Source organism: Sapajus apella, unplaced genomic scaffold (genome assembly GCF_009761245.1).
Source record: "Sapajus apella isolate SASKATOON/1434 unplaced genomic scaffold, GSC_monkey_1.0 scaffold2, whole genome shotgun sequence".
In the NCBI taxonomy this organism is placed as follows: Eukaryota; Metazoa; Chordata; class Mammalia; order Primates; family Cebidae; genus Sapajus; species Sapajus apella.
Genome location: NW_022436942.1, coordinates 10,690,998 through 10,716,193, shown reverse-complemented (window position 1 = coordinate 10,716,193; position 25,196 = coordinate 10,690,998). Strand labels below are relative to the sequence as shown.

At 36.7% G+C, this 25,196-nt stretch overlaps 1 protein-coding gene across 3 annotated transcripts in view; it reads left to right on the top strand.

Annotated features, from left to right (window-relative positions):
• Positions 1 to 25,196, top strand: part of IRAK3 (interleukin 1 receptor associated kinase 3) — a 58,117-nt gene that overhangs the window by 14,694 nt on the left and 18,227 nt on the right. For 2 of the 3 annotated variants that reach the window (XM_032288161.1, XM_032288171.1), the window contains exons 3-8: positions 5,026 to 5,090; positions 5,762 to 5,816; positions 7,056 to 7,207; positions 12,801 to 12,865; positions 21,304 to 21,418; positions 22,505 to 22,623. In XM_032288161.1, coding sequence (XP_032144052.1) covers positions 5,026 to 5,090; positions 5,762 to 5,816; positions 7,056 to 7,207; positions 12,801 to 12,865; positions 21,304 to 21,418; positions 22,505 to 22,623 — 571 coding nt within the window. The remainder of the gene's footprint in view (positions 1 to 5,025; positions 5,091 to 5,761; positions 5,817 to 7,055; positions 7,208 to 12,800; positions 12,866 to 21,303; positions 21,419 to 22,504; positions 22,624 to 25,196) is intronic. The other variant, XM_032288182.1, reaches the window with a different exon arrangement.

Sequence of the window (25,196 nt, the reverse complement as noted above, 5' to 3'; positions counted from 1 at the left end):
TTTTTAATTTACTTTTACTTACAAACTACACTTTTAAAAATGTTTCACTTTTATCAGTTAATAGAATCAGTTCTCTGTCAAAAACTCTGAAACTCTTTGAGTCATAAACATAATTGGAATCACAGTATTTAAGACACAGACCATGCTATTCTTTGTTTTACTATATAAGTTAAAAACATAATTGCATTTCCCACTATATTTAATATTTTATATTATACCTCCAGAATAATCTTGGATGTTTCTTTTATCTCTTTTATCTTCACTGCTGTTTTTACACCACAGGCCTTAACCCTGCCTTACTTGTTTACTACTCATTTCCCAGTAGCCTAATTCTTCCCTTTGTTTATCTTCGCTCTTTCTGATGCTGTGTCATGCCTTATATTTAAAGCAACCTGGTCAATAAAGCTTATGAAGTTTTCTCCATTTATTCTTTGTCAGCGAAATAACCTAACATCACCTGTTCTGTTTGCTTCACTTAGATGTATTCATTTCAACAATAATGATCTTGGGTCTTACTTTACAGACCCGAGGCTCTTAGGTTGGAAACTCTTTTTAATCAACATCTTTAATCTTCGGCTCTTTTCCTACGGTCATGTTTTTAGTTTTGTGTATTTGCACACATGTTCTTTAGTAATATACTTAGTGCACATGAGCCCTTGCACACACACAAGGGATCCTGAGATATTTGTACCAGAAAACTGTAGCTTCACATTGACTTTTATTTTGATTTTTCCTATTAATGGGATATTAGTTTCTAATAGACTTTCACCACGATATTGTTTACATAACTTGGTTAATCACCTTTGTCTTTGCACATGTTTCTTCACTTAGTTTAGTGCAGCAGAATACTTCACTGTGAAGTTGACTGAGCAAGTGACCTTCAGTGAGTCCCTAGGAGCTGTAAATATAATCCTTTTCATTATCTGGGGCTTTCCCAACTACTGAAACCACCCACATCGCTTATTGTTCACAATATAAACTTAATCCAGTTTAATAGGACACACAGGTATGTTTTATACTTCAGTGTTCTGGAATAAATTTCAGAGTATATTTTCACACTCTAGGTTGTTTATGCAGCAGAGAATAATTTGGACTGTAGGTAGACAAAAATTCCACATTCCTGGTTGACTCTTAGTCTGTTGCACATGCAACATTGAATTTTTTTTTTGATGTGAGGTTAGCTGATTGGTAAAAAGACAATTATTTACTGCCCTAGTACAAAGAGATAGGTAAATCTGAGGTGAAGAGGAGGATAGCACCTTCCTTCTTCACTAAATAAAATAGCATTATTTAATTGTAATTGATGAAGTTGGGTTTTTTTTTGAATTAAATAATAATTTTGAAAAGGTTGATTATGTAGGTTGTTAAAAGGGAAATGTGATGATTTGTTGGAAGCATATGTGTAGCTTGCTAAACAGGAGCTTCCTGTCATAGTGACTCACTAAATTAGGAGTTGGAGATCCTAACTGAAAATGCATAAAACGATTTAAGTGTTTATGTGCTGCTACCATGGACAGATTTATCAGTTATCTAAATAATCAGTTATTGGCCTCCTTTCCTTGCAAATTTGTTCTGTTTTGTGGAACTATTTTCATTTTAGAGGAATTTGGGACTTTTATATTCCAGCCTCCAGGCATCACTTTGTAGATTTGGATTTTCTTAGTCTTATTGAAACGGGCCTTTTATTTCCTCCCAGGTTATTCTTGCGATTCAGGTTGTGCTGCTAGGTGGTTTCTTCACGTCAGTAAAGCATTCTCTCAGATCTCAGGACATTACCAAAATTGTTCAAAAGACTAGAATCTCTGTTTATTGTAATTATATTTCTGGTATGCACGTCCTTATGAATCACGTTTTGCATTTATATTTCAATGATCAGCAGTTGTTTTCCAGTTTTGACACAAAATCCACAGCTTTCTACTGGCTTCTTAAGAGAGACGTTTTCAGTCTTTCATTTTATATAACAATGAAGTATTATCTCTCTTTTCACAAACAGGAAAAGAATAATGACTTTTAGTGCCCATACAGCCCCCAGATTTCACATTTTTCTTTACACAAATTCAGTATGTTTGTTATTTCTTCTTCTTGCCTAGTTGCTCTGGCTCAAACCTTTAGTATGTTGAGTAGAAGCAGCAAGACCAGACATCCTTATCTTGTTCCTGATCTTAAGGGGAAAACAGTCCATTTTTCATCATTAGTGATGTTAACTGTTGGCTTTTTATAGATGTCCCTTATCAAATTGAGGACATTTTTTTTCTGTTGGCAGGATTTTTATCATGATAGGGTGTTGGATTTTGTTAGATGCTTTTATGTCGTCTATTGTTATAAACACGTGGTTTTTGTCCTTCATTCTGTTAATGTGGTATATTACACTGAATGATTTTCAGATATTAAACAAATCCTGGAATCCTGGGATCAATCCCATTTGGTCATTGTATCTAATCCTTACACGCTTCTGGTTTCAGTTTGCCAGTATTTTATTGAGGATTTTTGCATCTATATTTGTAATAGGTGTTGGTCTATTGTTTTCTTGTAATGTCTTTATCTGATATTGGTATCAGAATAATATTGACCTCATAAAATGATTTGGGAATTGTTCTGCCCTTTTCTATTCTGGAAGAGTTTGTGAAGGACTGGTGTTAATCTTCTCTAAATGTTTGGTAGAATTCACTTGTGAATCCATCTGAACCTTGGCTTTTCTTTGTGGGAAGTTTTAAAATACAAATTCAATCTCTTGTTATGAGTCCACATATATTGTTTAGTTTTACTTGAGTTAGTTTCAATAGTTTGTGTCTTCTTAGAAATCTGCCCATATCATCTAAGTTATCTGATTTTTGGCATATGATGGTTCATAATATTCCTTTATAATTCTATTTATTTCTGTGAGGTCAGTATTGATGTCCCCTCTTTTGTTCTTGATTTTAGCAATTTGTGTCTTTTCTCTTTCTTGGTCAGTTAAGCTAAAAGATTGTCAATTTTATCGAGCTTTTTAAAAAAACAACTTTGGTCCCATTGATTTTTTTCTTTTTAAAAAATCCTTTATTTTGGCCAGGTACAGTAGCTCACGCCTGTAATCCTAGCACTTTGGGAAGCTGAGGCGGGCAGATTGCCCAGTTCAGGAGTTTGAGACCAGCCTAGGCAACTCGATGAAACCCCGCCTCTACTAAAATACAAAAAATTAGCTGGGTTTGGTGGTGTGCACCTGTAGTCCCAGCTACTTGGGAGGCTGAGGCAGGAGAATTGTTTGAACCCGGGAGGCAGAGGTTGCAGTGAACCGAGATTGCACCATTGCACTCCGTCCAGCCTGGGCAACAGAGTGAGACTCTGTCTCCAAAATAAAATAAAATCCTCTATTTCATTTATTTCCACTCTGATCTTAATTATTTCCTTCCTTTTGCTTGCTTCAGTTTAGGTTGTGCTTCTTTTTCTAGTTCCTTAAGGTGAAAGTTTAGTTTACTGATTTGATGCCTTTCTTCTTTTTTAAGGTAGGCATTCACAGCTACAAATTTACCTTTAAGCATGGCTTTTGCTGCATACCATAACTTTTGGCATGTTGTGTTTTCATTTTCATTCATCTCAAGTTATTTAATAATTTCTCTCATGACTCCTTTTTTAACTGATTGGTTGTCTATGATTTTGTTGTTTAGTTTCCAGATATCTGAATTTCCCCAATTTTCTTCTCTTGCTGGTTTCTACTTATATTACAATATGATCAGAAAATATACTTTGTATGATTTCATCCTTACACATGTATTTGAGGTTCATTTAATTGCCTCAGGTCAGGTCTGTTCTGGAGAATGTTCAATGTACACTTGGGAAATATGTGTGTATTTTGTTTTTGGATGGAATGTTCTGTAGACGTCTGTTAAGACTAGTTGGCTTATAGTGTTATTAAGGAAGTTTGTTATTAATTGGTTATGGTCTCTTGCTAGTTTTCTAAGCAAAATAATTTAAGAAACACTAGAAGATAATCTAGAAAGAGGGAAGCTAAAAGATAAAATGAAAGTTTTCTAGTCTGAGCCAGAATGTTAGAAATGACAACAAAATATGGCAGGATTTTAATCTTTTGTAGGAAGCTATATAAATTACCTCAATTCAGACAGCCCTCTACCAGATAGAAGTTATAGTCAACAGTTGGGATGGTTAAGTATTTGTGATTGACACACACACACACACACACACACACACACACCCACACACACACCCACACACAGCATCTGTAATACTTTATGGCACAAGATGATATAAAAAAATAAACTAACTGAGGAAGATATAATATCATAATTGTAACATTTAAAAATATATGTGCAAGAAAGCTGGTAACAAAACCAGGTGCTGTGGCTTATGCCTATAATCCCAGGACTTTGGAATTACACTTTGGGCTAAGGCGGGCGGATCTCTTGAGGCCAGGAGTTCGAGACTGGCCTGGCCAACGTGGTGAAACCCCGTCTCTACTAAAAATGCAAAAAAAATTAGCCGGGCGTGGTGGCAGGTGCCTGTAATCTTGGCCACTTGGGAGGCTGAGGGAGAAGAATCACTTGAACCTAGGAGGCAGAGATTTCGATGAACCGAGATCGGGCCACTGCACTGCAGCCTGGGTGACAGAGTGAAACTCCATCTGGAAAGAAAAAAAAGATGATAATAATGTTGTTTTTTTAAAAAACTCTGTTCTTTGTACTTTAATGTTTTTAATGTCTAACAATAATTTATCGTATTTATTTACTTGTTTATTATTTAATTATTTAAATTATTTCAAGCTATTAATTATTATATTAATAATAAATTAAGGCAACTACTTATGTTTTAAGTGAACAAAAGAGTGTTTGTATAATATTTGTTCATTAGAAAGGTATTTCACAAATATAATACTTCACAAATAATACTTTCACAAGTTTATTTTAAGTATTCCCTGGGAATGAAACTAGAAATGAAGATGGCTATCAAGATATTTATTTTCAGAGTCAGAAAAACATGTTTATTAGGGACATACAATTGTTTTGTATTTACTGTCTCGTATTTCTCTTTCAGGAGCAGTCTTGAGTCCTTCAGAGAAGAGTTATCAGGAAGGTGGATTTCCAGACATATCATTCAAGGTAGAATATGTGTGCATGGAAAATAAGCCTTGAAATTTGTTGCATGTATAATTAGCATAAGGAATGAAATTAACCATCAGAAAACTGCTGAATTTGCAGATACTTTTTAAAACCAGAAATGCTCTGGTTCTCTCATTATTCTTTATTTAGTTGAGGATTTAAGAAATTAGAAATTTATAAATATTTGAAAAATTAAGAGCTTTCTCCTCTCAGAGGAGAAAAAAAGCTCTTAATATATTATGTATATGTATTATGGCAATCTGTCAGAGATGAGACTGAGAATTACTAAGAATGCTGTGATTTATACATTTGTCTTAACTCAGCTTTTAATTTTCCTTTTTTGGTTGGTGTTTTGCATGTTGCTGTTAGTTTTTATTAGAGCAAACTAGCAGTGATCATTTTTATAGCATTAGAAGTAATTTAAAATTGACTCTAACTGACTGTGGCATTGAAACTCGAGTTTTTACTGTGGGTATGAAAGCCTTAAATATATATGGCAATGAATACTATTAAATAAAGTGAAATAACTTTGATTTCTGCTAGCTTTCTCCTAAATTAGGCTGCACTCTGTTGCACTGCATAGTCCCCAGGGAGCTTTGGATTTCTGTTGAGGGGCTGTTCTTTCTAGACTTATGAAATGGAATTACTTTAGTTTGTATTTCTTCTCTTAGGAAACAGCCAGTGTCACAGCGGATAATGTTCTTATTCCCGAACATACTGAAAAAGGTAAGAAAAACACAGTTTTTTTCTAACAATTTTTTAAAAAATCATACTTTCATTTAAGTGAATTAAGAGGGAGAAATACACAATAAACACAATAACTGTTTATATTCAGATTCAGTATAAAATTCATAGATATTAAAATAATTTCAATTTGATTGACACTTATAGTTCTAATAGATGACATATTGTTATGTTAAGGCTCCATTGGCTAATGAAGAACGCAATTGTGGTCTCTTCACATAGGGGTATGTTTTAGTTTTTGTTAGTAAAATTAGCTATGTTTGTGTGTCATGGGAAAACATTTCCAAAATTATGTTGAGTTTTATATAGAAATGCTCACAGCAATTGCAGAAATCTTTCAGGATGTTTGCAGAGCAATGCTGAAGGTCAATATGAAAATCCAGTTATTTTCCAAATCAACTTTCCTACTTTATTAGTAGGAAGAATAATTTAGTCCCACCTGGGATCATTCTGTTAAATTTTAAAGACTATTTAAGGCTGTGTTGCATAACCTTTGCCACTAGATCTCATGCTTCTTTTGTTGAAAAAAGAACTAGAAAAGTTAGATAAGGCTTTGGCTCTTCAACAATAACGTCTAAATCAAACATGAAGTGTCCTCTGAGAGGATTTTGTTTTAGCTATGGAAACATAGCCAAAATTGGGTTCTGAAGGACATAGCCAAACTTTTCCTTTTCAATTTGTATTTAATTACTCTTCCCATGTGTTCTCCCAATCTCCAGCTTTAAGTGAGTTTTTAAAACCCTAAATCATCTTTCTAATTTACTCTGAGGAAATAAATTAGGCAGTTAGAGGATGTGGCACATGAAAAGTGTTTCTATCAGTCATGCTTGGAGAATATTGCTTAGTCATGTCAAGATTTCCACTTTCATAATTATTCAGTAGTTTTAGGTTCATAGTGGGTCAACAGCAACACATTGGCCAGGAAATTGAAACTTGGAAGAGTTTCTTGCACTAAGCTCTGGCTAATCTCTTTCAAGAGGCAGCAAAATCACAATGCTGCTGTTCTAAGAAATCCTTTGCTCTGTGGGATGGTGGGAACTAGATCCATGTAAATGTGCCGAGAGCACATGGTGGGCTTCGGCTTTGGCTCCTGGGCCTTTCTCTATTGACCTTCTGTTGAACTCTGATTTGTTTTTAATATAGAAGTTTTGGTTATAATGGTGACGTTCATCCTTAAAAAGAGAAAAGATCATTTATCTTTCCCCTACTTTCCTTCCTAAGGAATATTGCTTAAACCTTCCATCAGCTTTCAAAACATCATAGAAGGAACTAGACATTTCCACAAAGACTTCCTAATTGGAGAAGGAGAGATTTTTGAGGTATACAGAGTGGAGATTCAAAACCAAACATATGCTGCCAAATTATTTAAACAGGTTTGTAAAGAATTACTGTCACAGGACATCAGTTCCATTTATTTGCTCATCTTTAGTATTAAAATGTATCATTTTTCATCAGTGTTGAAAGGAGTATTCGAAAATAACATTTTATAAGTGGAAATAAGAGATATGATTTCAGGTGACTAGAGAAATGAAGGCCTGTCTTGCAAGAATGTAGAAGTTAAATGCTTCCCATTCCCAGATGTATTGAATGGAAGACTTTTCTAGGCTGGGTGTGGTGGTCCACACCTGTATTCCTAGCACTTTGGGAGGCCAAGTCGGGTGGATCACTGAGGTCAGGAGTTTGAGACCAGCCTGATCAACAGGGTAAAACCCTCTCTCTACTAAAAATACAAAACTTAGCTAGGCGTGGTGGTATGCTCCTATAGTCCAAGCTGCTGGGGACGCCGAGGCAGGAGAATCACTTGAGCTCAGGAAGAAGAGGCTGCAGTGAGCCGAGATTATACCACTGCACTCCAGCTTGGGTGACAGAGTGACGCCATCCCCCCACCCCCCACCGCCCCAGAAAAAGACTTTTGAAAAGTCTCCTAGGACTTTGCTAAAGAGGGTCAGGTTGTGCCAGTCTGCCCCAGTGTTCCTGGATTTTTAGGATGAGCCAGTCTTCTCCAGGCAGCTTCACTGGCTAAGCCAATTTGGCATATGCTTTATAAATTGTCTGTTATTACAACTCAGAGAAGAGGCTTTCAAGTAGGAGCAACAAACCAACATGCAGAATAGGAGGTCAGAAGACAGCTGAATGACTACAGTCAGAGAAGCAGAAAGGGAATTACAGGATCAAGCTCAGGAGTCAGTCAGAGACAGGTCCACACACATACACAGAAGAGCTGTTCTTCATTTTCTTCATAGTTGGTCAGCAATAAATAAACATTTACCAAACTCTTACATGGACTGGGTGCTAAGCATGTAGAGACGAATAAGTCATAGTTCTGTTCTCAAGGAGTTCATAGTCTCTCTGGGGAAACAGCTAGGTAAACAAAAGATTGAACTGTTGTGAAAGAGGTACTTTAGCAGGAAATTATACAAAAGATCACAGGAGTACATAAAAGAAAAAAACGCTCACCCCAAAAAAAAAAAAAAAAAAAAAAACGAGTCTTGTCCTTTGCAGGGACATGGATGAAGTTGGAAACCATCATCCTCAGCAAATTAACACAGGAACAGAAAATCAAACTCTGCATGTTCTTACTTATAAGTGGGAGTTGAACAATGAGAACACATGGACACGGAGAGGGGAACATCACACACTAGGACCTGTCAGGGGCATTTTGGGAAAGGGGTGGGAGAGCATTAGGACAAATACCTAATGCATGCAGGACTTAAAACCTAAGTGATGGATTGATAGGTGGCAGCAAAGGACCATGGCACGTGTATACCTATGTAACAAACCTGCATGTTCCGCACACGTATCCCAGAACTTAAAGCAAAATTTAAAAATAAATAAATAAGTAAAAAAGAAAAAAGAAAAAAAAAGTTTAATGGACTCACAGTTTCACATGGCTGGGGAGGCCCCACAATCATGGCAGAAGGCAAGAGGTATGTCTTACTTGACGGCAGACAAGAGAGGACTTTTGCAGGGAAACTCCTATTTTTAAAACCATCAGATCTTGTGAGACTTATTCACTATCATGAGAACAGCACCAGAAAGACCCACCCCCATGATTCAGTTGCCTCCCACTGGATCTCTCCCACAACATATAGGAATTGTGGAAGCTACAATTCAAGATGAATTTGGGTGGGGACACAGCCACACTATATCAGAAGTCTATCTGAAATGGTTACATACCTTGTGATCCCAAATATATGACACTTTGGAAAAGGAAGAATAAAAGGAAGAGACAGTAAAAAGATGGTTTCTGGGTGTTTGGTAAGAGATTGATGAACAGGCAGAGCACAGAAGTTTTTTAGGGCAGTGAAACTGTTCTGCCAGATACTGTAATGGTGAATACATATTATCATGTATTTGTCAGAAACCCATAGAATATACCACACTATGAGTGAACCCTAATGTAAACTGTGTGTATGTGTGGGAACGCCTTACTTTCATTTCAATTTGCAAACCTAAATCTGCTATAAAACATAAAGTCTACTAATTAAAAAATATATATATAGCAACTCTCTCCACCCAGAGGAGGGATGTGTCTGGCACGCAGAAGAGTATCTGGCCAGAGTAACCTTACTCAGTAAACTGTCTTTGAAAACAAATGGAAAAGTAGATGAAAGGAAGTGACCTTCCAGCTGGATTTTGAAGGGTGAATAGAATTTTGGTAGGCAGTGAAGGAGGGGAAGTACATTCCAAGTGAAACAAATAGCAGTTGCAGGGGCCTGGAGGAGTATGTGTAAAAGTATAGGTCTTACTCATGAATAACATTTCATTCAGCACAGTGGAGTGGGTGTAGGGAAGATTGTGAGAAGAGGGGCTGGAAAGATGTGAAGTCTGTGGGTGATTTCTAAGTAGGAGAGCAAAAGATTTAGATTTGTGTTATTAAAATATGATTCTAGTTTAGATAGTGGACTGGAAGTTGGCAGAAGAATTGGGGGGAAAATGGCAAGAGCTAGACTGGAGGCAGGCCGGGCATAGTGGCTCACACCTGTAATCCCCAGCACTTTGGGAGGCTGAGGTGCTTGGATCACTTGAAGTCAGTAGTTCAAGACCAGACTGACCAACATAGTGAAACCCTGTCTCTACCAAAGAAAAAAAAAAAAAAAAAAAAAAAAAAAAAAAAAAAAAGCTGTACGTGGTGGTACATGCCTGTAGTTCCAGCTACTCAGGAGGCTGAGGTGGGAGGATGCCCTGAACCCAGGAGGTGGAGGTTGCAGTGAGGCAAGATCGCACTTCTGCATTCCAGCCTGGGCAGCAGAGTAAGACCCTTTCTCAAAAATAAATAAATAAAGAACTAGACTGGAGGCAGAAAGACCTGGTAGAGGGATATTTCAGATGTGCAAACCAAGAAATGCATAGGATGTAAACCAGTGTTCCCAGCCCAGACTATATATTAGAAGTACATAGGGAGCTTTTTAAAAAAATGAGCCTTTAGAAAAATGAGCTTTTAAAAAAATGGCAGGCACCAGTATTTTTTAAAAGGTCCCAAGGTGGTTCACATGTGTAGCCAGTGATGAGAGCTAATGCTGTTAGCCAGGGCAAAGTCAGTGAGGATGCAGAGGAAGAAGTATGTCTAAGAGACGAGGTAAAGTGGACCACATCTGGTTATCTGCTGGATAGGACTGGGGAAGTGGGAAGAAGGAGGGTTCCAAGGTGATTCCTAGTTTGCAGCTTGCCTTCCAGAACCTTTTAAAAAATTGTTTACCTGATTTCTCCATTTCTCCAAATTGCATTTAGTACTACTTACTTGTACATAGACATCTCAAAATTCCTACAAAGATGAGCAGTCTACTAAAGAAACAACCAGCTGGCACAACCATTCAACAAATAGAATGTGGTCGCTCTAGAGGTGGCCAAGCTAAAGCCTGTTTCTTAGTGCCCATGTGTCCTTGGTCCCTATTTGTACACTGTCTTATGGTTGAGCCCCAGGGCCCCATCTCCAAAGGGTCTGTCCAGGCCACTTTCCTGGTCTCTCTGCAGCTGCCACCAAGTCACACTCCCTTTTGAGAGTTTTCTTTCCATGAGTCTCAGTGGGGTATTATTGCCTCTAGATCCCCTTCCCTTTCTTTCTTAAAGACAGGTGTTATTTCCCTGATTGTCTGTGACCGCTCCAGTGTGGTTTGGGTTTCCAAGTTGAGCCAGGAAACCCATTCCTATGTGTGGCGACAGCATCAAAGCATTATGTTCTTCACCCACCTCTCTCCCCTCTCTCCAAGGACTAGGCAGCTTTCTTTGAAGACCTCTTATTTGTCTTTGTATCCTAGTGCCTTATTACGGGGCCTGGCCCATAGTAGTTGCTCAGCAAATATTTGCTGGATAAATTGAATGAAGTATACATACCCTTTTCAATAATTTAGTTGCTAGTTATGAGTAAAAATACCTGGGATTACCAAGGTCTGTACAAAATCTTACTATCTCTGCATACATTTTAACTTTCTCTTAGGGCGGTAAATGGAAGTATGGCGGGACTTCTCCCTTCTGCTTTTATCTCTGCCCCCTTTTTAAGCCCAACACCTGTGTACACACACACACATGAACACACACACACACACACACACACACACACACACACACACACACACACACACAGGCTTACCAGTAAAAAAAGGAGAACATTTAATTTAGCCTTAGCCACAGAACATTTGTTAAAGACATGCAGTTTTGTGACATTGGTTCATTACCAATTACCTTTCTTAGAGGGACTGAAGTGGGAAATTGTACCGGATTGTGTTAGATCTGTGCTTCTCGAACTGTAATCACCTGGGAATCATCTTACAATGCATTTTCTGATTCAGCAGATTCGATAGGAGCCCTGGATTCGTCATTTCTCAGCAGCTCCTAGTGAAGCTGAGGTTTTTTTGTTCATAGGCCACACTTCAAGCAACAGGGTGTTAGAGTGCTATATTAGCATAAACACAAAAAGCAACCCCTTCATTTTTCAGACTAGAAAACTATGACCTTAGGTTAAGTGACTGACAAAGAGTCACAAAAAGCAAGTCTTAGAGATGAGCCGAAAATCCAACCCACCTAGCTCCTGGAACAATGGTTTTGTAAAACGTAAATTCTGATAAAATGGTCATTGAAAATGTTTTTTAGCCTGATTTTTTGTTTCTGACTTCCTGGCTCAACTTGGAAAATAGTTTCCAAAATTCATATTGAATTTCCCTCTTTTTATTCCTGAGGGCAGAGCTCAGAAACTCCACTTTCTCTAGCAATTTGCAAATGATAGAATGTTACAACTGGTGAGACCTAGGAACATACTTAATGTAACTCTTTTATTGGTAGAAGTTAGAAACCTGAGATCCAGAGACATGCAATGACCTAAGATGTATGAAGGCATCAAGAATGGTGCCAGGAACAGAGCAGATGCTCTGTACAATGTTATCAAACTAATTTATTCAATTTTATTAATTTATCCAATATTCATGTGTCAGGTTCTGGGCTATCTTCTAAAGCTTCCTGGAAGTAAGGAGTCATATTTTTATTTGCTTAGTAAGCCCATCTTTTCAAAATTAATGCAAAGGTAAACTTGAACTGACCTATCCAAATAACCCGTCGTAAACACCAAATTAGCGAAATTTTGCAGCAGAATAGAAATAACACAAATTGGATTCTTTATCAGATCAAGTGAGGAGGTTAAATGTTATGGGACTGTCTTTGAATACATAGAATGTTTTTGAATCTGTGTAAATGTGTGCAAAACATGATGAACGAGTTTAGCAAGGTGATCCATTGCATGAAAAACTTTTAATTCAAGAACAGTGGTTCTAGATTTTTTGGGGGGCTAACGGACTTTTGAAAATCTGATGAAAGCTAAAGATGCTCTCCCCAGAAAAGTGTTTATATGCATTTACACCAAAAAGTTCATCTAATTTAGGGAGACTATAGACCCCTCTAGTTAGGAATAGGGTTAAGAATCCCAGAGACGGAGATCCTTTTTTTAATTTTCTTGTTGTCTTTCTGTATATTTAGGAGAAAAAAATGCAATGTAAGAAGCATTGGAAGAGGTTTTTATCTGAGCTTGAAGTTTTACTGCTGTGAGTATGTTTTCTCTGGAATTTCCTCTTCCTCGTGCCTGGGTTTCATCTCTGTTCATCTTTGATTTTACAGCACAGTGATTGGCATGACATGTAATAAATCTGGGTCGGATGTTAGAACTTTGGATAAATTTTTACATCTGTTTTAGTGTATTCCTTAAAGTACGTTTTAAAATAGATCATTTACATTATTCACTCGAACATATTTTAAGAGGAAACTGTCACAAGGAAGTGGGTTAAATCATGTGTGACTAACATGGCTGAATAGTAATTCTTAGAGCATTAGAATGGTCTGTATTTCACCATTTCCCCTCTTCCTTAGAGACATTCCAGTCTAGAAGCTGTTTCATCAGTATAACTCTATTTAGGAAGAGAGTTTTAGACAAAGAAATCAAGTGCTTTTGCTGTGCATATTATTTTCTGGAAATTCACTCATAAGTTTGAGAGTCTTTGGAGACAAATTGAAATGACTTCATTTTCATATATAGTCCTATCTGCAGCTGTGCAGCCTTTCTCATCAAAGGCCTCTAACCCTGTAGAGTTCACTTGTCACCCTTTACAAATAGGAAACATCCTTTTCAGATATTTTCTTAACCAAGATGTGAAGTGGGGAGGCAGAGAGGAAGGTGAAGAAATAAGGCATTATACTCAATCCTTTTTCTTTTATACTGAAGACCAGAAATCAAAATAGTAGAGGCTAATCATAAAAGCTTACATATCACTTAGTCAATAAAAAATGAAATCTAAAATTGTAGGAGTAAAAAGTTTTTACATGTTGGGAGGCTGAGGCAGGAGAATTGCTTGAACCCAGGAGGTGGAGGTTGCGGTGGGCCGAGATCGCGCCATTGCACTCCAGCCTGGGTAACAAGAGCGAAACTCTGTCTCAAAAAAAAAAAAAAAAGGTTTTACATGTAAGTTTTATGTATTTGCTTATGAAAGTAAGATTCAAACATTGCAAAATTTCAAAAGTGCAAAAGGATAGACCAAGAAAAGATTTTCTCCCACGATTATCATCCAGCCACCCAGCTGATCTTTCCAAAGCAACAGTATTATCAGTTTCTTGTATATATTTCCAGAGATATTTTATGTGTAGGCAAATACATATTTTGTTTTCTCATTTTACTCCTTTAACACAACAGGTAGCATGAACACATTGTTCATGTTATAGTTTATGGGCCCATTCCCCTGTTGATGGTTTCTTAGATTTGTTTTAATATTTTATTATTTGAAGATAATACTGCAACAAGAAAGTCTTGTATATATGTTATTTTATACTTGAGTGTATCTGTAAAATAAATATCATAAATAAAATTATAGTATCAAAAGGTTATGTGCATTTTATTGTACCAAATTGTCCTCCAATGTAAGTCATACCAATTTACTTTCAAAGCAGTCATATATGAGTTCCTGGTTTCCCATTGTTGCCAACCTAGTATTTATTCTTACCTCTAATTTTTGCCAATCTGATAGGTGGAAATAGTTTATCAGTGTGGCTTTTAAAAAAATATTTAATTGACAAATATAAATTGTATATATTAATGTGTACAATGTGATGATTTGATATACAGTATATACACATTGTCTAATGATTACCACAATCAAATTAATTAATACATCCATCACCACCCGTGCTGTACTTTAGATCCCCAGAACGTGTTCATTGTGCAATGGAAAATTTGTCTGCTTTGACCAACATCTCTCTATTTCCCCCGCCCCGCCCCTCCCACCGGCAGCCCTTAGTAACCATTGTTCTACTCTCTGCTTCTCTATGTTTGACTATTTTAGATTCCACACGTAAGTGAGATCATGCAGTATTTGTCTTCTGTGTCTGGCTTATTTCACTTAGCATAATGTCCTCCAGGTTCATCCATGTTGTTGGAAATGGCAGGATTTTATTCTTTTTACGGCTGAATAATATTTGTGTATATGTGCGTACACGTACGTGTATCACACTTGCTTTATTCTTTATCCATTCATCTGTCAATGGACATTTAAGTTGTGTCTATGTCTTGGCTACTGTGAATAATGTTGCATTAAATATGAAAGTGCAGATATCTCTTTGAGATACTGATTTTATTTCTTTTACATACTTACCCTGATATGATTTGGCTTTGTGTCCCCACCCAAATCTCATCTTAAATATACTCCCATAGTTCTTATGTGTTATGGGAGGGACTTTGTGGGAGATAATTGAGTCATGGGGGCAGTTTCTCCCATACTGTTCTTGTGATACTAAGTCTTACGAAATCCGATGGTTTTTAAAAGGGGAGTTAACCCACAGATGCTCTATTCTTTTGTCTACTGTCTTGTGAGATGTGTTTTTTGCCTTCCACCATGATTGTGGGGCATCCCCAGCCATATGGAGCTATAAGTCCATTCAACCTCTTATAAATTTCCCAGTCTCAGGTATGTCTTTAACAGCAGCATGAAAATGGACTAATCCATACCCAGAAGTGGGATTGTTGGATCATATGGTAGTTGCATTTTTAGTTTTTTAAGGAACCTCCATTATAGCTGTACCACTTTATATTCCCACCAACGGCAGACAAGCACCTCTTTTTCTCCATACCCTCGCCAACTCTTGTATCACTTGTCTTTTTGGTAACAGCCATTCTAACAAGTGTGAGGTGATATCTCACTGTGGTTTTGACTTGCATTTTTCTGATGATTAGTGATGTTGAGCATCTTTTCATATATTTGTTAGTCGTTGGTATGTCTTCTTTGAAAAACTATCTCTTTGGGTCATTTGCCCATTTTTATCAGGTTATTTGCTTTTTTTTTTTTTTTTTGCTATTAAGTTGTATGAGTTCCGTATATATTTTGTATATTAACCCCTTATTAGATATATGGTTTGCAAATATTTTTCCCTGTCCATAGGTTGCCTTTTCATTTTGTTGGTTGTTTCCTTTGCTGTGCAGAAGCTTTTTAGTTTGATGTAGTTCCACTTGTTTATTTTTGCTTTTGTTGCCTATGCTTTTGGTGTCATAGCCAAAAAATTATTGCCAAGACCAATGTCAAAGAAAATTTTCCCTATGTTTTCTTCTAGATTTGTATGGTTTCAGATCTTACATTTAAGTCTTTAATCCATTTTGAGTTAATTTTTGTATATGATATAAGACAAAGGTCCAATTTTATATTGTTTTCCCAACACCATTTATTGAAGATACTTTTCTTTTTCCATTGTATATTCTTGGTGCCCTTTTCAAAGATTAGCTGATGATACATATGTAGGTTTATTTCTGTGTTTTTTTTTTTTTAAATTCTATTCCATTGGTCAGAGTCTGTTTTTATGCCAGTGCCATACTGTTTTGAGTACTGTAGCTTTATAATATAGTTTGAAATTAGGAAGTGAATGCATCTGGCTTTGTTCTTCTTTCTTAAACTCACTTTTACTGTTTTCTTTTGTGGTTCTATATAACTTTTAGCATTTTTTTCTTCTATTTCTGTGAAAAAAGTCATTGGAATTTTGATATAAATTGCACTGAATGTGTAGATCACTTTGAGTAATATGGACATTTTAACAATATTAATTCTTCCAATCATGTATGTAATGTTTTTTGAATTGGAAGATTAATATGTATGTAAGATATCTTTCCATTTATTTATGTCTTCTTCAGTTTCTTGCATCAGTGTCTTATAGTTTGCTAGTGCACAGAACTTTCACCTCCTTGGTTAAATTTATTCCTAAGAGTTTTGTTCTTTTTAATGTTGTTGTAAATAAGATCATTTTCTTAATTTACTTTTCAGGTTGTTCATTGTTAGCCTATAGACACATAATTGATTTTTATATGTTGATTTTGTATTATGCAACTATTCTGAATTTGTTTATTAGTTCTAACAGTTTTTTTGGTGGAGTCTTTTGGGTTTTCATCATGTCATCTGCAGACAGAGCCAATTTAAATTCCACCTTTCCAATTAGGATGCCTTTTATTTCTTTTTATTGCCTAATTGCTCTGGCTAGGACTTCCAGCTCTATGTTGAATAGAACTGTCAAGAGTGGGCACCCTTGTCTTTTTTCTGATCTTAGAGGAAAAGCATTCAGCTTTTCACTGTTAGGTATAATGTTACCTGTGGGTTTGTCATATATGGCATTTATTATGTTGAGATACATTCCTTCTATACCTAATTTGTTGAGAGTTTTTATTATGAAAGGTGTTGCATTTTATCAAATGCTTTTGCATTTGTTGAGATGATTATATGATTTTTATCCATCAGTCTTAATATGGTGTATCATTATAGATTTGTACCTGTTGAACCATCCTTGCTTCTCAAGGGAGAAGTCCTGTTTGACTATGGAATATCATCCTATTAATGTTCTGTTGAAGGCTGGGCACAGTGGCTCACACTTGGAATCCCAGCACTTTGGGGGGTGAGAGAGGGCAGATCACCTGAGGTCGGGAGTTCAAGACCAGTCTGGTCAACATGATGAAACCCCATCTGTAACTAAATATGTAAAAATTAGCCAAGTGTGGTGGCACACACTGGTAATCCCAGCTACTAGAGAAGCTGAGGCACACGAATTACTTGTACCTAGGAGGCAGAGGTTGCAATGAGCTGAGATCACTGCACTCCAGCCTGGGTGACAGAGCAAGACTCGATCTCCAAAAACAAACAAATAAAAAATGTTCTGTTGAATTTGCCTTGCTAGTATTTTGTTGAGGATTTTTGTGTCTATGGTCATCAGGGATATTGGCCTATAACTTTTTCTCATTGTGTCTTATCTGGCTTTGATATGAGGTAATGCTGGCCTAATAAAATAAGTTCAACAGTGTTCCCTCCTCTTTAATTTTGTAAAAGAGTTTAACAAGGATTAGTATTAATTCTTTTTAAAATGCTTGTTAGAGGTTACTCAGAAGCTCTATGAACTGGACTTTTTCTTTGTTGGAAGGTTTTTGATTATTGAATCAATCTCCTTAATTGTTAATAGTCTGTTTAGGTTTTCTGTTTCTTCATGATTCAGTCTTAGTGGTTTGTATGTTTCTAGGAATTGATCCATTTCTTCTAAGTTTTCCAGAGCATTGGCATACAATAGTTCGTAATAGTCTCTTGTGATCTGTTGTGTTTCTGTAGTATCAGTTGTAGTGTCTCCTTTTTCATTTACATTTAATTTATTTGTGGCCTCTCAAAAAAACAAGTCTCATGTCAATTTTTCTGAGCAATATTAATCATCCTTTTATACATTTAAGAGATATATTTTATTTCCTATGCAGTATGTGATGAGATATATTTTATTTTCTATGAAGTATCTGATAATATTCCTTACCTATTTTTAAAAATTAGGCTGTTGGTCTTTTTCTTAATGGTTTGAAGGAACATTTTGTAATTCGCATTAGAAAATCTGCCTGTTTTTATGTTATGAGATACAAATAATTTTTTACCATACTGTCACTTCGTCTTTGCTTATTACAGTTTTGACGTATAGAAATGGTTTTACTATAGTTAAGTTTATCAAAGTTAAAGGTAATGTAAACATTACATTTAATGGCCAAAACTGTGATAATTTTTGCACCAACCTAATAAAGTAATTCTTCCATTTTTTCCCAATAGTTTCATGGTTTCATTTTTTTACATTTATTTATCTGATCCATTTGTTTATCTGATGAGGTATTTTCTATGAACCACAACAACAACTTGTCTGGGCTTAAAAAATTCTATTGGCATTTTTAATGGAATTTTAATAACTTTATAGATTAATCTAGAGAGAATTAACAATTTTATAATTTTGACTCTTCCTGAGGTACCATTATTTATTTTGCTACTGTTTATTTTGTGTTAGGCACTATTTCAAGTGCTTTATGTGTGTTAATTCATTAATCGTCATGACCATCCAGTGAGATAAATTCTTCTATTATCTCCATTTTGCAGAAGAGGAAACTGAGATAGATCCTACTTTTCCCAGAAGATGCAAGCTATTTTCTAAATCATCTTCTCAGATATGACTGAGGCAGATGCAGCTTTTTCCTCTTAGAATGTACTATCAGAAATGGGATTGAGAGAGAAGTCCCTAAGTAAACAGACAATTTCAATAGACTAATTAAATGATAAGATGAGGAAACACAGGGCACAGAGGAGGAAATGATAACTTGGGGGATGGGCAGCGGAATGGGTTTCTTGGTAGAAGGAATATCTAAGCTGAGACCTGAAGGATGAGGTTTCTTTAGTTTAATGTTAAGGGAATTACCTTAAACAGAATTGTAAACTCCATAGAATGTGCCTTCTGATTCCTTTTTTCCCTTCTTTCTCAAAGGAAAGGGGAAAAGCTAATAATTTTTGAGGACCTGGTTTTTGGCTTAACCTTTTATTTAATTTTCCTTTTTTTTTCTGAATGTACTAAAAGACCTACAGCAGGAATTTAATTTTCTGAAGAACTTTGGAAATAGATAGTTTTAATTACTGATTACAGTTAAAGGAACAGGCTCAGCACGATTAAATAACTTGCCCAAGTTAACACAGCCAGTAAAACGACCAGAGAATCTAAGCCAGGTTAGTCGTTCACGTCTGTTTACTCTACCACACCATGGGGCTTACATCATTTCGTCTGCACAAGGCACTCAGAATGTTTGCTGAACTGATTTTAGAAGGTATCAGATCTGCTAACCTTCTGATGTATATAATCTAAAACCCTACTGATTTAAAAATTTGTAGTGAAAGGCTGGGTGGCATGAGTCCATAGACACAAAACCAGCAAACTTTCCCCAGGTTATCTCCATGTTCCATACCTTAGTAACCTTTAAAGTATCTGTTTTTGTGCTTGATCAGTAATACTTAAAAATAAGCACATGGTCTTTTCTCCTCTCTGAGAAAGCAGCACCAGGCCATGGCTGTACCTATCTGATGTCCACTATCTACCGCCTTCCAAAAGATTCATCTCTCTGAATTATTTTAAGTTGCGGAGAACCAGCCAGGTGTACACAGCTGTTAAATACACTAACTCAACTTCCTTCCAATCCATTGCTTTTCATTTTTTAGATATGGTCAGAATCATAATAGGCGTAGTGATCTTGTTTCACTAAAGACTTTGATATATTTAAAAATAAAATCTTCTCTCTGTGTGTATACATATATGTACACATACACACACACACACACACACACACACACACACACACACGCTTCCTTCCTTAAAGTAAAAGGAATAAAAGGAAACAGAACCCTCCCATCCCCGCCACATACAAACAATATATATATATATGAGAGTGTGTATGTTTGTAGGAAAATTTTGCTACTGCAGAAATTAATAACAGGCTTTTATAAATAGAATATTTTCTACAGATTTATTTTAATATCCCCAAGCCTGCCCAGAACATAGTAGGTATTCCATAAATAATTTTGAATTAAATTGAGTTCATGGTATGTATGAATTTCACGTTTTATATTTCATAGTTGTTACCTGGGTTCATAGTGACGGCACACACAATCGAGGAATTGAGTTTTTGTTAATAAGCTAATAAATGATTATCGGGAAAAAAAGCCTGAGAAATGTATATTACACTGACATAGAAATCTGTGATTTAAAATCAATGATATGTTCTCAACATCAAACATTACTAGTCATATGGATTTAGACAATAATGCAAGCTTTGCGAAGACACTGATGTCTTTTTTCAGTGATGTTACTGGTACCTAGCACAGTACCTGACATAGTAGTGCAAAATAAAGCGATGAATGAAAATGGTCTTTATTCTTATGTTTTGGTGACTTTAACTTATATATTCAAATAAATCAAATGAACAATTTTAGTTGCACTGTTTTTACTTAATAAATAAGTCATGTTGTCTTTCATATTGATAAAATATGTTGATATTGAATAGTGTTGTCGATCTTTTATAAAGTTTCCAATATCACAAATCTTTAAAAATCTTTATTTTCTGAAATTTTCTGCCTTATATTTGGATATTTTATTTATATTTACATGATTACAGTCTATCAAAAAGAGTAACTGGTATTTGCTAGAACTTTTTTTTTTTTCTTTTTTTGAGGCGGAGTCTCTCTCTTGTTGCCCAGGCTGGAGTGCAGTGGTGTGACCATGGCTCACTGCAACCTCCACCTCCCAGTTCAAGTGATTCCTGCCTCAGCCTCCAGAGTAGCTGGGATAACCAGGCGCTCGCCACCATGCCCAGCTAACTTTTGTATCTTTAGTAGAAACGGGGTTTCATCATGTTGGCCAGGCTGGTCTCAAACTCCTGACCTCAAGTGATCCGCCAGCCTCAGCCTCCCAAAGTGCTGGGCTCACAGGCGTGAGCCACTGTGCCTAGCCATCAGAACTCTGGACCAATTTGGAAAGCATATCTGTGTCCTATGTCCAGTGTGTCCAGCCGAATTTATATTCTGCTTTAGGCCTATTCCCCACACCACCTTACTACCCCCCACACGAGAGTGTTGTTCATTTCCTATCTGAATAAGCAATTTGACGGCTTTAAACCATTTTTTGTTTCAAGGTTTCACCATCCAAACATACTAGAGTTGGCCGCATATTTTACAGAGACCGAGAAGTTCTGTCTGGTTTATCCATACATGAGAAATGGAACACTTTTTGACAGATTGCAGTGTATAGTAAGTTCTATCTATTATTCTGTCTGATCCTCTGACCCCCTGAAGCCCTGCGGGAGCTGCTAAAACCTTCTGGGAGAGCTGGGAGGCAAGATGTGTTTGCATGAGGGGAAAGCCTAGGATGGGTTTCCCAAGGAAGCAGTACTTCTTGGATTAATTTCTTACTTTTAGAAGACTGAGTAAATACCTGAGTTAAAGTGTTTTGTGCAACCATGTTGAGTTTTTACTCATTATACAGTAAAAACCCAGCATCTTTTAGCAACTATGTTATATTATATTAGATTCTGTACCTCCAATGAGTTGGCATCAACTGCTCTTATTACTTAGATAATTTTAATTTATATAACTTTATACAAAATATCCTTCAATACAAAGGATAGCCATAACAGTGACACAGACCCTAAAGAGGTAGGCTGGACAGCACAGCAAGATCTCGTCTCTACTAAAAAAATAAATAAATAAGTAAATTGCTGGGCATGGTGGCACATGCCTGTCCCAGCTACTTGAGAGGTGGAGGCAGGAGGATTGCTTTAACCCAGGGAGATGGAGGCGGTCATGAGCTATGATTGTGCCACCGTACTCCAGCCTGGGTGACACAAAGTGAGACCTTGTCTGAAAAAAAAGAGAGAGGTAGGGAGAGAGATTGAGAAGGGAGTTGAATAAATGCCATGATCCCTCATAAGATGTTTTTGTAGGTTAATTTTAAAAATTGATTCCAAATAGGTTAAGTTTTAGTTAGGATGAGAATAAAAGCAGATTATCTCGATTATTCACACTATCATACCACAAGTAATTTAAAAATCTTAATGAACTTTTAAGCAGTGTTACCTTACTAGCTCTGTTTTGATTAAGCTAATATTAAGAAGTATTGAGTATTTTCATTGTCTATAAAGAGGCCTAGAACTGCCATCAGTAGCAGAAGGAAACCCATCTGGAATTAAAAATGGGTTTTGGAAAAAACAAACGCTGATTCGTCCATCTGACCCCAGCTTGCTGTCTGCTTCTATTCTGGCGTATGTCTGCATATGAATACATAGGTAGTTTTTTACTCAGAAAGTGCAACCAAACCGATCGCTGTTGTCGTTTTAGGGTGGTACGGCCCCACTCCCTTGGCACATTCGAATCAGCATATTAATTGGAATATCCAAAGCCATTCACTACCTGCACAACATTCAACCATGCTCGGTCATCTGTGGCAGTATATCAAGGTAAATGATTCCGGAGCTTTAGGTTATACCTGAAAGCTTATTTTATCCTCACACGTAAGTCATACTTCACCCTATTGTCTGTTGTGTATGTGTGTGTGTTAAGAACCCTCAACTAGGTATTTAAAAACCTTACATTTTTATTAATGAAAATGTGTCTACCAAATTTAAAAAGCTGTATGTATGTTGCCAAAAGGAGACTTTACATTATTTTGGGGAATAACTAATGAACAATGTAAGATAGACAGTTCTCTGTATAGATGGTCCCAATTTATGATGATTCAACTAAATGTTGTTTTTTTTGTGTTTTTTTTTTTGACTTTACAATGGCACAAAAGTGATAGGTATTAAGTAGAAATCAAACTTTGAGTATCCCCATGTAGTCATTCTGTTTTTCACTTTCAGTACAGTATGCGATAAATTGCATGAGGTACTCAACACTTTATTATAAAATAGCCTTTGCACTAGATGATTTTGCCTAACTGTAAGCTAATATGAGTGTTCTGAGCACATTTAATGTAGGCTGGGCTAAGCTAGGATGTTTGGTAGGTTAGGTGTATTAAATGCATTTTCAACTTACCATGGGTTTGTCAGGATGTAACCTCATAAGTTGAGAAGCATGTGTATTTTAGTAATTATTAATGGCACTTTGTGAAATGAACCTGTATTTATCTCACTTTCTTTTATAACTGAAGTTTAAAGAAAAATTAAGCAGCTTAGGGATTCCTAGCAAGCTGACAGTAGTAAATAACGATGAGAATTCTTTGTCCTTGAGTCTCTAGTGCCTTGCTTATACTACTGAGCCTGCTGTCTTATAACTTTCTATGTTAACCTGTGACAAGCTGAGCAGCAACCCCAGTGTTTGTTTTGAGACATGAGAGAATTAGAAGCAACATCTCCCATATTTCTTCTTCTAGACATAAAGAATCATTCACACAGAGTAGATACCCTTGTTGCAAACCCCTGTGGTGAATTTTTTTCTATTTGCCCTTTATCTTGAACCTGTCTAAAAGTACATGAATACACCTTTGCTGAATATCAAGGAAGACTGAATTTAAAAGGTTGCTGCTGCTTCTGAACCATTTCCCAGTGTCTTGAAAAAAAAAAAAAAAAAAACTTGTAGTATGTTTTTGACTTGGCAGAAGAGGAGCTGATAGCTTACTTGTTTGTTTTTCTGATAAAATGAACTTCATATGAAAAGACTCTAGGTTTTACTTAGTTCTAATGGGGCTTCTCTCATTAGAGAGTTACAAGCCAAGTCTTAGAAAAAGTGGATCATGGCAGTGGACTGATTGAAAGAAGGGGAGAGAATATTCCTGGTGGAGGCAATAATGTATTCAAGGGAACAGAGTAAAGAATTGTCAAGTATATAGCAAAAGCAAGAGAAGTCAGTTGGTTGGAAAAGAAAGGACAAGGTTGGAAAATAAGGTGAGGTGATGCTAGAGAAGAATAAGGACTGTGGTGAGTAGGGGCTGGAATGGAGCCTGGGATGCTGACGAGGCTGAAGAAATAGGTTTGACCAGCTGGGCTCTAGTGAGAGTCTGAAGCTTGTCTAGGATATAGGTGGAAACCGAAAGGTTCTAAAGTCTCTTAGGTGGTCTCACAACTTAACAGGAGGCCAGGTCTTCCAGGTCACTATCCTAGGAACTTTCCTGGATGTGCAGAACTATAAAAATCACTGAAGTAACACTGCTAGACAGAATGCCCAACAGGTAACAAAGATACAGAGTACCCAGAGAGATCTGATTAGTTACAAGAACGTTATGGAAGAGAGAGGGCTTGAAGCGCATCTAGCAATGTATTTTCTATTTTACTTGGTGATGGGGCTGCTGACAATTGTTGCCTTTCTGAGTGTTCCAAAGAGTTCAAGGACTTAAATATAAACCATCCATAGAATGTGCCCACGCAGGCATGTGTCAGGGTATGGAGGCCCATGACTGTGGACATTTGTTTGAGAACTGTGGTTTCACAAGGGCTCATCAGTATGCCCCTGCCTTTTCCATAGCAATCAGTCCCTTCCACAGCCATTGAACACTTGGCCTTTCTGCTGAGCCTGCCAGCAAAGATGTTAATTAGTGTGAACTATAACAGTAGATTTTCCCCTTGTGTTTGGTAATGTGCACACCTGTTCTCTAGAAACTGGAATGAGACCAACTCTGTTCATTTGGGCCACTGAACACCTGTCAGATGGTAACAACAGTCAGTCCCCAGCAGCCTCAGCCAGATGTGATTGACTGACCTAGATTATTCTCCTGAATCTCTTTAAAATGAATCCTCCACTATGCCCTAAACCTGGGCCTCCCTGATTCTTGGTACCTCTGTGTGTAGCTCAGTGATTTTCGGACTGAGCTGTCTGAAATCCCTGCCTCTTCTGACTTTGTCATAATAATTTTCTAAATCTGTGTAAGGGAAGACAGCTTCTAGGAGAGATGCAGTTTCATTGCATAGCTCTGATAATTGGCTCAGAGAAGGACTCCTCAAAATCTGTGTTAAACAGTGACCTTTTCCCTGCGTAATTCAGGGCTGTTTTTGTTGGAGGAGTGAACAATGGAAGATGCTGTTACCTTGATTTTCTT